The sequence below is a fragment of the Cynoglossus semilaevis genome, chromosome 1 (assembly GCF_000523025.1).
Source record: "Cynoglossus semilaevis isolate Cse_v1.0 chromosome 1, Cse_v1.0, whole genome shotgun sequence".
NCBI classification, from domain to species: domain Eukaryota; kingdom Metazoa; phylum Chordata; class Actinopteri; order Pleuronectiformes; family Cynoglossidae; genus Cynoglossus; species Cynoglossus semilaevis.
This window is the reverse complement of record NC_024307.1, coordinates 7,477,769-7,490,523: the sequence shown is the minus strand read 5'-3', so window position 1 is coordinate 7,490,523 and position 12,755 is coordinate 7,477,769. Positions and strand designations below refer to the sequence as shown.

Below are 12,755 nucleotides of genomic sequence, written 5' to 3'. Positions count from 1 at the left end.
CTGCTCCTCACACCTGTCAGACGGCTGCTTAAATTACTTAATTTTTGTCAGTCATCCTGTGAAAACGCCTGACTTTCTTTTCCTCTCCTGGTTCCATTACCCAGTCATTATGTGGCTGTGGCACCAAACACCAGACAGATGTGGCCTCAACTGTTGGCTGGGGGCTAATGCATTGTGACACACTGCTCCTTATTACCTTCCTCAGGACGGAGATTTTATTCTGCTGCTTTAGTGACTGTCCATCACCTCAGTCAACGACTCACGGGGAACGACGAACAGACGGCAGAACTAACCAATGATTCCAGCTCATCAATAATGAAGACGGGTGGAGTGGACGGGTGGAGACGGGCCGCGGCTCATCTCATCCTCCTACACCGATCAATACACTGTGGGACCGGCTGATTAACAGGAAGGGACCAATCAGTGTCAAAACGCTGATGTCAAACATAGGGCTCATGACCTGCCCCCTGTCTGCCAGGAGGCTGACGTACGGTTAAATCTGTGTACCTCACAGATATATGAATATATATTTATATATGAATATAGTGTATACACAGACATATATTTATTACCATTTATATATATTACATATAGTCACCTATAAATGTACAGTATATGTATGTATATACACATTTACGTAAATACATATATAAAGACAGTCACTAAAAACTAGGTCACTAACTTTATATATATATTTATAAATATTATATATTTATAAATATATATTCTAGACTCTTTAGTAGGGATGTCGAAACTAATGCAGCAGGGCTGTGGTGGCCTGGTGGTTAAGGAAGTGTCTGCAAGGTTGAAGGTTTAAACCCAGCAGCCCCAAAACTCTTTGTAAGTCACACATCAATTGGTGAAACCCAGGAATCAGGTTTTCGTTACCGGTGGAAAAACCAATAACGATTCCTACAAATGTTACATAGTTGTGCTGATAATATTGGTCTGCTGTTATTTTTGGACATCCCTAGTCTTTAGTGTCTCTTCTGTCTCTTGTGCGTCTGATTTGTTGTTGTGTATCTGAGCTGTGTGGACTTTAAGACTCCCCTCCTCTGTGTTTGTGCACAGTCAAGAATCAGACGAACAAATAAATAAAGAAAAGTCTCAAAACAGACTGTCTCCCTTAGACATTATTTCTAATTATGTTAAACAGACACCAACCAGTGCATCAGCACAGACTAGATGGAAAGTTCAGCTCCCAGGTTCAGATGCACCACCATGGGGGGTTTGGAAAAAAAAACAGCAGCAGATGATAGATCTACAGGAAACCGTCTGTCCCAACAGCAGGACAAAGACTGTGGTTTTGTTTGAAGTCAACATTCTTCTATTATTATCACTGCTGCGTTCATGTCCCACCAGCAGGGTCTCAGATCAGCAGCACCAGGACAAGCGTTGGTGAGGTTCATTACTGGGAGCACGGACTTCGTCATAATCAGGTGAGAAAAACAGAATAAAACGATTAGAGTGGAAAAGTGTGAAGGAGGAGGAAAACAACACGACGGAAATGTCGTCTTCCTGGTCACGTGTCTGTCAGACACCTGGGTAACAAGAAGTGCCTGTGGCTCCTGCCAAAGCAGGACTAAAAATAGACAGAGGTGGATCAGAGGATCAGAGGATCAGAGGATCAGAGGAGCAGAAGAGCAGAAGAGCAGCCCTCACGTGTGAACCTCAGATGAGATTAAAGGAAACACAACAACAGAGACAGGAGAGATTTTCAAGTCAAAACAGGAGACAGTGTGTGTGTGTGTGTGTGTACTTCAGACCTAAGCAGCGTTAAGGACCAGTGTGATGACAGGACAAACAGCCGCCACTCGAGATTCTGCCGACATGTTAAACCTTTCCTTCCTCCCATCACCTACATCCTTCCAGAGGTCAAACTCAGGTCACCTCAATGCTCTCACACTGATGCTCACCCCCCCACACACACACTCTCTTTCACACTCTCTCACACACCTAAAAAACCCCCACTAACACTCTGTGACCGGTGATACCTAAATTGAAACTTTAAAATACAGCAGATGTTTTCTATCCTTTCTGTTCAAATGCGTTAAACAACAGACTTGGGTGCAGTTGTTAGCACGGTTAGCTTAACGAGAAAATAAATCATCAATTAATCCCATTAATCATTTTGTTCCTTGAACAGCAGAGGGAGCTCCGACTCGAAAGCTGCAGCTAACATACTGTTAGCCTGGAAAAAGGTTACAGTGAGTGTTCTTCAAAGTTGTCAAACACAACCCGACATATGAATCACTATCAACCCGGTTCAAAGGTTAACAACAAGACATCGACATTTTTAGTGTCATGCTACATTAGCGACGTGTTAACCCTAACGTAGCAATTTCTTTTTCAACTTTCATTTGTAAAATTTAATTTATTTGTAATGTTTAATGCAGAGTTTAAATGTGTGTGACAAAGTGCAGTTTGTGGGCCATGGTTCATCATTATTAGTTGTGTTAGCATCGGCTGTCAATTACAGAAAAATTAAATCAGGAGACAGGCGTAAAGATGAGTAAAGTTCTGTGTTATTATCGTGAGACTTCTCCTACAAAAACACTGGAAGGATATTTACATCCGTGACTATTCCTCAGACGTCACTGAGTGAAGTTTTGGTTAAAATGAGCTGCAGAAAAGGTTTGGTTAGAATGAAATAGACAAATGTAGGATTTCGTCGTTCATTTAAATGCAGTTTCTGCTTCAGTCACTGAAGGATTTCTGAGAGGAATGTGAAATAAAGAGATAGAGGGATTAAAAAACACAACAACATAATGAGGTGAACACCACTGAGCCAAAAGTGTTCATTCTGTAAGTGTGCCACTAACCTAACACACACACACACACACACTCGTTCACAGTGTGATAGAAGGATTATGCTGGATATATGAGAGAGATTTTCTTCAAAGCTGGTGATCCCTAAAGTCAGAGTGTTTGATCTCAGCAGCAGACTGCATTTGTTCTCTCTCTCTCTCTCTCTCTCTCTCTCTCTGTCTGCCTCGCTCTACCTCATTAAATCATTGCTACATGACATACTGCTAAGAAAAAGGTTAAGAATTGATGAATAAATGAAGACTTTATGATTGTCTTCAAGGTCTACTGCAGTATCTGTACTGGGTTTACTGTACAACTACACTCTGTCCACAGTGTTGTCTGTTTGGGTTAATAAACAACAAGAATAAACAAACAGCAGTGTAAAGAATGTTCATTCAGAGTAAAGCTAAGCTAATAATCTAATCTTAACTACTGACAGTAATTGTGTGATTCAATAGTTATATTTATATTATATTTAACCAGAGTTAACTACATGAAGCAGTCATTTTTTATCAGCAGTTTTTCTCTTTCCTGTGACTTTTGGAGAGAAACTGAATCAGTGAACGCAGCTCAGCACTGACTTCAGGCCCAAACACAAGTTTCTTTCTCATTCTTCACATCAAACAAGGCTTTGTCCCTCAGTCACAAACAACCAGGAGGTGGGACACACTGTGTGTGTGTGTGTGTGTGTGTGTGTGTGTGTATGTGTGTGTGTTGTCTGCCCAGTAACAGTGTTGTTTAGAGGGAAACCAAATTTCCAGTTTGGTATGAGAACAGTTTCATATGTGTGATGAAGTGGATGAAATATGACTGAAGAGAAGGATAGAATCTGATGTGGTGAGTGATGAGAGTCTCCACTGCTGCTGCTGCTGCTGCTGCTGCTTGCTGCTGCTCTGTTTCTCCGACATGATCATGTGACAGGTTATGTTGTTATGATTAACCAGAGATGAAAAAAACACACCTGAGCTCCTCTTATAATCTCCAGTACATTTCTTTTAGCTCAGTCAGGAAATACAAAAAAGTGCATTGTGGGATTTATTCCTTTAGCTTTTGGTTTGGTTACACAGACTGAAACACAGACCAGATAACCTCAGGTTCAGTAAATGCAGCAGAGGTAGAAACAACAACAAACAACCAGAAGAACCGAACCAGGTTCCACCTTTTTTTTATCTCTGCATCTTTCAGAGATCTCATTTTAATAGAATTTCTAACGGCATCCCCAGTTTCCTTCTCCATCTGTCACAGGCAGGCGCACACACACACACACACACACACCAGGCATTTCCTCTCTGGTGTCCTCCACTGACAGCAGATGTAGGAGACCAATTAAATGCAGAGCAGCCTGTGTGAACTGGAGCGTGGCCAAGCAGAGGTTAATTAGAACAGTTGATGTAACAACTGGTCCAAGTCAATGGCACCGGTTTGGTCTCTGAAATAGGTCAGAGGTCACGACTTGTCAGAGCACCGAAGACAAATGCCACTGCAGACGATGAACGTGAACACAAATGATTCATTTTTTTCATTTTTTTCTGAATCAATTAAATGTAAATATGTGTGTCTAATGAGGTCATGAAGGGGAGTTACACACCTGAGTGTGTGCATACGTACATGAAGGTACAACCTGACTGATTCAGAATGTTATTCACATATGTACCACTTTAAATTATGGTGCGATCCGATACTCAGGATCGGTATCGGTCCGATTTTGCTCAAAATTTCAGGATTGAACATCAAAAACAGAAATTATAGTCCGATCCAATGCCGTAACGTTACATGCCGTAAAGTGGAACATCATCGCCTCAGCAACAGCAGCCCGCGGCACGCTGGAGAGGAAAACATGTATCGGATTGATATCGGTATCGACAGATACTCCAAGTTGCAGCATCGCTATCGGATATGAAAAGTATCGAGCCATTCTTAGACAATTAAATCACTGTTCCAACTGAACAGAGGTGTCTAAGGGAGACCTAAAGGACCCTCTACCCCCCCCGCCCCCCTTTCCTCGTCTGAACACACACCCTTAACCTTCTAGAGATTTCCTTCTGTTAGCAGCAGGTTTTTTCTCCTCTCTGGTCTGGCTCTCTTTTATCTCTCTGACCTTCTGCGACCTCATCCTCCAGCAGGGTCACTGAGGTCAGCTGATCAATTTCTTTTTGTTTCCCAGTTTTAAAAAGCACTTAAAAAACACATCTATTTTCCATAAAATTCCCAGGAGGAACTTAAAGGTTTGTGAGGAAAACTTGTTTTTTGAATTTTTTTTAATTGAGTTTTTTTATGTGAATAAGATTTTAATCTGCATTATAATTAACCAATTTCTTTGGTATAAACATCATTTCCAGTGATAGCATCTGTGTTAGCAGATTAGCATCTATGTCAGTACATTTTACTACATACAGTATGAGGTTAGTCTGTAGTTACTGTGTGTCTTTGGTGGCAGTAATCTTGTCTTAGTCACGCTTCCCTGACTCTGAACTAACTCTTTAAGAACACGAGGAAACAAGGAAACACACAGACACTAAAAATAATAGCCTCTCTCTCCAGGTCTCTGCTGACTTGTGTTGATGTATGACTCGCCCTCGTCCCTCTGACCACAATTTAACGCTGAGTTGAACACATTTCGTGTTGTGGTGTAGAGTAAAGGCATCACAGCAGTCTGTTTATGGCTCTTATTTTTACACATTTAGGACACCGAGGTTCAAGGACTCACCGAGTGTCTCCTCTGCTGTCCTGACCTTCTGATAGCACCAACACACACACACACACACACACACACACACACACACACTGCACGTGAACACAGTGACGCAGACAGTGTCATGATACATATTTAGCTCAGGAAGTGCGCTTCATTGTTTTTGTGGGTCACGCTGTGGGGGTGTGACTATTCTTGGTGGAAGAAAAAAAAACACAGAAAGATGTGAATGGTGACAGATGTGTTCACAGTTTGTAAATAAAAAGAGAAAAAAAACCCAACATAATCAGACTCACGTGGCTGATGTCCTTCAATGTCATAGACAGAAAAAATACTGCACGAAACAAAAGTCTGACCCAGGTTCTAGATTTCTACAGTTGCTGCAAAAATGTCAGTAATTTATCACAATGGTACAAAGAGATAATAATATTATTTAATTTACTCAAATGTCAAATGTCTGTTGTCTATCTTTCTGTGTGTAACTAGGAAGTGTAACTCAAAAAGTTATGATAGAAGTAGTTTCTAGAACAGTACCACGGTGTAAACTCAAACAACTGATCAACCATGGAAACTAAAACAATGTGCAAACACTGTATGTCAATACAGCAAGCTGCTAGACATCGAGTTAAAATAATCCTCTCAGTATTGACTTGTGGGGTTCTTGGTCTTCTACCCACAGCTCTATCTCAGCCAATCATTTGATTGACAAGTTGATGTTTGAGAGATACAAAGATTCTGGAGCCATCGTTCTCCAGGCAGCAGTCGATCATTTAGGTCGGCCCCCCTCTGGCCTGTGGACACTTATAAATGTATACACAATACTACAGTGTCATCCAAAAATACTCCATTTTTTTATGTGAATAATTGCAGGTTTGCTGTAGATCAGGATTATTAATCGTGGATTAATTGTGATTAATTGTGATTAATCGTGTAACGTAATTTGTTCAGATTGGTGGTCATGTTGCAGAGAGGCCAATAATGAAAACGTAGAAAACTATAAGCGTTAGCATTGACCTTCATGTTTACTGTCCCTAACTGACAGCAGTGGCGTAGGTCACTGTCTTTATATAACACTGAGAGAGAAGGTTGACAAGAACATCAGCATCATCACAGGCCTCAAACTGCCATCACGACCTAAAAGACATCATCTGTCACCTGACAGCAAGGACAGACACCAATCAGCTGCAGCGACACCGCAACCTGCGGCCGACTCTTCATCAGCGCAGCCTGCTGTTAGGAACGACACATGACAGGGCAGAAGAAGTGGCTCTATCTCTCACTAATGGCGGTAAATGGCGGACTGATCTGCAGAATCAAACTGCAAGGCATTATGTTATCAGGAGAAGAGGAGAAATAAAGTTAAGGCAGATAAGGAGCGGAGGGAGGAGGGGGGAGAGAGGGGGGAGAGAGGAGGGAGCATGACTCATGGTGAGACTGTGCTTCTCAAATATCTGAAGTAAGAAAAAGCAGGCCCTCGACAAGAGGCTCTGACTGAAAGATCAAACTCAGAGAGACAGAGAGCACAGCCTACAGAGATACGATGGAAATGAAAAGACAAACAGCAACACGTAGAAGGAAAAGAAAAAAAGACGTGTTCCAAAAAAGGCGGGGAAAAAAAATCAGCCTCAACTCAGATAATTATTTATGACGTTTGTGCAGATGAGTTACAGATGAGCATGGGTGGAGATACACACACTTTTCTTACACCATCTCCTCCCACTGTTTATACAGGGATGTTTTATATGCAGATGATACGCCAGCAGCACTGAAGAAATGAAAAAATATGGGAAGAAATCGTCAAAGTCAAATGTGATGTGGGCGAGAAAAGAATAAAGATACAGGAGATGTTTTATTAAAAGTTGAATTCAGGCCTTAAACCCTCACAGATATGCAGAGAGTCCAGCAGGGGTCACTTATTACAAAATCTATTATAAAATATCAAGTCCTGTCCTGTTGAGGTTTTCTGTGTGGGCTTTTGTAGATAGGACCATTATCAACTCCCCGCCCCTCATTTTGACATTTTGATTTTCACAGCTTTTGCTTCAAATCTTCACCTAACTTTCTCCAAACAAACCAATAAAGGTATTCTTAAGAAAAATAAAAATGATAACAATAACTACACACCCTGCAAGGGGCCCCGCCCATCATTTTGGGAACCACAACAAAGAAACACTTTTCTCTGCTGTATTGATTTGGTCTATTTTATGTAAAATCTTTAAATTTCTTTTTTTTATTATTTCATTGCACATTGATTTTAAAATTATCACAAAACTGATGAAAATGATTGAAAATACCAAAAAGAATAAAAGGCTTTTTTAAAAAAAAAAAAAAAAAAAAACAAGGTTGGGAATTGGTTAAGGTCCACATGGGCAAAGGTCTACATGGGTTGAGAGCATCAAATGTTGTCTTTCTACTTAAAGCTGACTTGGTGACATTAGTAAATTATTTTAGCAAAGCAGCAATCAAATTACCTGGAGCACAAAACAAACTAATTCAATCCACAGCAGCTTGTCCTCCAGACCCAGAAGATTCCAAATGTGATTTAACACGGAAAAAAACCAACAAAACAACAGATGCTGGAAAGACCTCCCTCCCTTTATACGCTGTAATCAGTGTGTGTGTGTGTGTGTGTGGGGGTGTGGAGGTCAGAGTGTGATGAAGCTAATTTCCTGTTAGCCTAAGCTAACAGACCCCCTGAGGACAGTGCACGGCCTCCGCTGTTCTGTGCAGTTTAGCTGACCTCGTCTCTGAACATTAATCTGGTTGGACGCTCGGCAACACACGGGTGAGGAGTGGGGGAGAAAATGAGGGAGACAGAGAGACAAAAATAAATGATATCATTGACTCTTAGTCTGTGCAGATTTGGGTTCAGCTACAGCAGAAGAGTACAACGTCACTCTGGCCTACAGGCCCAACACAGTCAAACACACAAACACCCTGGTACTGAGGGTGTGTGTGCACACACTCTTACTCATTTGACTGTGACTGCGAGAGGTAGTGGGGGGGGGGGGGTACTAAATCTCTGGCATCGTCTCCTGTAACAGCATTTTCTTACTGAGTCGACTCTCAGACAGACACTCACACCACACACTCCCTCTGCCCACAGTCACGAGTGAACTGAATCTAAATGGATCAAGTCCAGCTATCGGACAGATAATGGATGGACTCCGTCTGGACTCCATCAGTCTGAACATCTGATTACACCTTCAACAGCCAAGTTCCATGGAACTGGGTTTTCTTAGGATTAGTTTGAGGATCTTAAAAACAATGTCCACTTGTTCTGGTTTTGGTCCCTGTTGGACTTTGAACCCTAACCCTTATTGATGTGTCTTGAATTGCCTTATTTCACTGTGTTAAATATTTTAATTGTTGTTGGTGACCTCACACAGTGTATATAAACGTTTATGGAAATAACTCCAGAACTCAGGAAGAAGGTTCAGGGTTCGAATCCTGGATCAAAAAGTCCAAAGGCCTGTTTGAGATGGTTAAGTTCATGTGAAGTGACTTTGGATTTGACTACAGTCGTAAATACAGATGAATAAATAAAGGTGGAACAAATCTCTGCTGACTTCTGTTCCATTTCTCTGTTGGTCTCAGCAGCACAAAGTGGTTGAAGATAAAAAACAATAAACTTTTTTATTGGCTGCAGCTCTAACGTCATAATGCATTCCAAGCGTTGCAGCCACATATTTCTTTTCATCGCTCAGTGCAGGTAGCTGGGTTTTAAACTTCAGTCTACGCTGTGGAACAGTGGTTAGTTCTCTTGCCCTACAAAAAAACTCAAAAGTCGAAGCCTGGTGGTCTTCCTGTGTCCAGCTTCGTCCCACTGTTAACCATTAACAGTCCTACTTTAACAATAACCGTTCACACCAAAGTGAGCACAGGGGTGAATGTAAGTGTAAAAAGTTATTTCCCATCAGACACTGCTGTGAAGCTTCTGTTTCTGTGCACGGCTACACCAGTTTTTCAGGTCGGACCGACCGTCCCACCTCTAACCACCATCACCTCAGTAACACAGGGTTCTGGGCCTTCTTGATATTGAAGCCCAATATTTATGGTATAAAATACAATAAATACATATAAATACAGTATTGACACTGTATCGGTTTAACTAACTAACTAACTAACTAACTAACTAACTAACTAACTAACTAACTAACTAACCTGACTCATGGTTTGATTTTTATTTACTAATAAACCAAATCCATATATAAAGAAGTTGACTGTGTATGTTCTTTGGCTACAGCTGCACTGGAACTGAACTTTTCATCAATAACAAACTCCGTTGTCTTCAGTTGATAACATCTACAGTCCCACGACTGTTGAGGTCCACAGGTGGAAAACTGAAAGTTTATTTGTGGCCCTCTAGGTGGCGCTGGCTACCATTTAATAAGACACCGCCCACACCTGTTTTAACTAGCATTTATGGACAAACCAAGGGATGTTAATGAGACCTACATTTAGATTCCCATCTACGATCACGTGAATCTGTTTATTTCCTGTCTGTACAGCTCTATATTCATCATGTCGATCCATCAGAGCTCAGTGTTCCTCCACGTCTACACTTCCCTCTCCAGTATTTCTCCATCTCTGACTCCACTGCCTACACAGCACAGTCAATGCTATTGATTTCTTCATTAACGACTAGCGCCATTTACATTGCTTCCAAAATGACTGATGACTTCTGCTAAACAGCGCCACACTGTGACTAGTGCTGCTAAATGACTAAAAATGCATTCCACAAATGACATCGAGTTCATGGAGTGCATCTGCAGTCTGCTGTGGTCGCTCCTAGATCCAAACATTACCATGTAGAAGATACACAGTTGACTGTCAGTCAAACAACCGACAGCCAATCACAGCCCCAGAGCTCTGGCATACATAATGCATCATTTTCAAATTTTCAATGAATTCAGGATTTTTGCAAAGCGTGTACATTCAGAGTGAAGTACTTTTTTTACAATTTTGAAAGCATTGACTCAACATTTGTTTGATAGGATTAAAGGTTCACCTGAGGTTCACACTGACAAACACTAACATTATTCTGATCCATGAACCTTTATTTAACCAGAAAAATCTACATCATAGACAGCAGCAAGAACAAAACCCAGTTACTACAGTAAACCAAAGTATTCAACTCACCAGCATATTGTAAAAGAGAAGTACACTACAGTACATGCAGTGCAGTCTGCTTCAAGTACTTTCAGTTTGGATGTGAAATTGCTCAATCAATATCTGTTAAACATTAACTCGTTTAGAAACCCAGGTAGTGAGGCGGAAAAGGTCGTCAACATACAGAGGAGTGGATGGAGGATAAAAAACCACACAGTCTGACATGAATGAAAAACAGAAATGAAAAACCAAATAACTCAGGTAATTAGAATTGTTGGAGGTATTTCTAGAATGTCTGTTCTGTGGAGGTTTGGAACGGATTTTAGTTTCGTATTTTGGCATTTATTTATTTATTTATTTATTCATTACGTCTGTTCTGTGGAGGTTTGGAGCGGATTTTAGTTTCGTCTTTTGGCATTTATTTATTTATTCATTAAGAACAAAATGACGTTTCTCTGGAAACAAATCCTAAACTGATGTCATCATACTGATGTGTCATGCTGCTGTTGGTAATCCCTGAGTCACCCTCTCCTCACCCCCTCTCCTCTCCCTCTCCCGCCCACAGGCTGAAGTATGTTCTCCGTCTCTGACAGCAAACAAAGTTTCATTTTGGAGGACAACACTCAGAACGTACGCAGCGTCTCTCCCTCTCTCTCCCTCTCTCTCCCTCTCTCTCTCCCCCCTCTCACAATACCAATCACAGTTGGCCGACTGGAAAGAACTCACTTCATAACACGACACACATGAGGGCGAGCAGAACCGGAGAAATCACACAATCAGCACCCGGCTGTGAGCACTGCGCCCTCTACCTCCACTTTCCTCCCCCCGTTGTTTATTAGCGCCCTCTCAGGTCGGCATGCAGTGTTGACGTTATTCAAGCACCGACAAAAACAGAACCTTCCTTTAAAACCAAACATCTTGAAGTCAAACACACATCAGTGTTGGACTGCAACTCATTTCACCAAAGTCACACACACACACACACACACACACAAGTAGTGTCCAGTGTCAAGTTTAGCCAGTCAGCTGATGACATGTCAGGAGCAGAGAAAACACCACCCAGCTGTAGGAGCCGAGGGATGGGGGAGGAAGAGGATGGGTGAGTGAGTGAGTGAGTGAGTGAGTGAGTGAGTGAGTGAGTGAGTTCTTTTACCGTTGCAGAACTGAAGCAGTGACGAGGTGTCATACAGGCTGCTGTAGCTGGAAAATCCGTCCTCCATTCTCAGCCTCTGCTCTGCTCCTCTGTGCTCCTCTCTTATCCACCAACTCCCTAATCTCTCCTCCCTCTCCCTCTCTCTCCCTCGCTCTCTCTCTTCAGTGACTCCTCTCGACTAGTTTATCCTTCACTTGGCGTCCAAGGCTCTCCCCTCCATTCACTCCACACGGGTCAGGCTCCCTGCGTGAGTCACCATGGCAACCCATTCACTTTGATTATGTCATGTGAACATCCAGCCCCACTCCTGCTCCCTCTTCTTACTCCTGCACCTCCTCCTCCTTTTCCCCCCAAAAAAGTCCCTGAACTACAGCAGAAACAACAGTCCCGCCTGAAGGACGAGTCCACAGGAAACAAGAGGCTGTCGGAGGTTCTGTTTCTCCCCTCAACTTGTCTTCTCCTCCCTGGTTCCTCCTCTCCTCCTCCGCTGAAGCAGCTGTTTGTTGTTAGCTCTCAGTGATCAGCAGCAGGAGAACAGCTTCAGCTGAGCTGGAGCTGAGAGCGCAGGCCGACGGGCGCTGGTATTGGCTGTTAGTCAGTGTGTTTATGTGAGTGTGTCCAGGCCTGTGAGTGTGTGTGTGTGAATGTGTGTGTGTGTGTGTGTGTGAGGAAGAGATAATGCATGGGATAGCCCAGCCTCCTGCTGTCATCACACTGTGGACAAGTCAGAGCAGAGGAGGCGGAGTCTGCCGTGGAGCCCCTCCTTCTTTCAGTGGGCGGGAGGAGAGGAGAGATAAACAGACTGAGGAGTTCGTTAACAAGACTCTGTTTCTGCTTAAAATATTTTAAAAAAACAACACGAATAAATGCAGATAAAGTTTAGAAAGAGGTCACTAGTCACTGGATAAAAAAAAATTTTAGAAAAAAGAAATGTCTGGACTCGAACTGCAAAATAACAGCAAAAATTTAAAAAAAAATTACAATATTTTA

At 42.1% G+C, this 12,755-nt stretch overlaps 1 protein-coding gene across 1 annotated transcript in view; it reads right to left on the bottom strand.

Annotated features, from left to right (window-relative positions):
• Positions 1 to 12,433, bottom strand: part of eml1 (EMAP like 1) — a 40,099-nt gene extending 27,666 nt beyond the window's left edge. The window contains exon 1 of the mRNA XM_025059765.1: positions 11,766 to 12,433. Coding sequence (XP_024915533.1) covers positions 11,766 to 11,832 — 67 coding nt within the window. The 5' untranslated portion in view covers positions 11,833 to 12,433. The remainder of the gene's footprint in view (positions 1 to 11,765) is intronic.
• Positions 12,434 to 12,755: the final 322 nt, after the last annotated feature.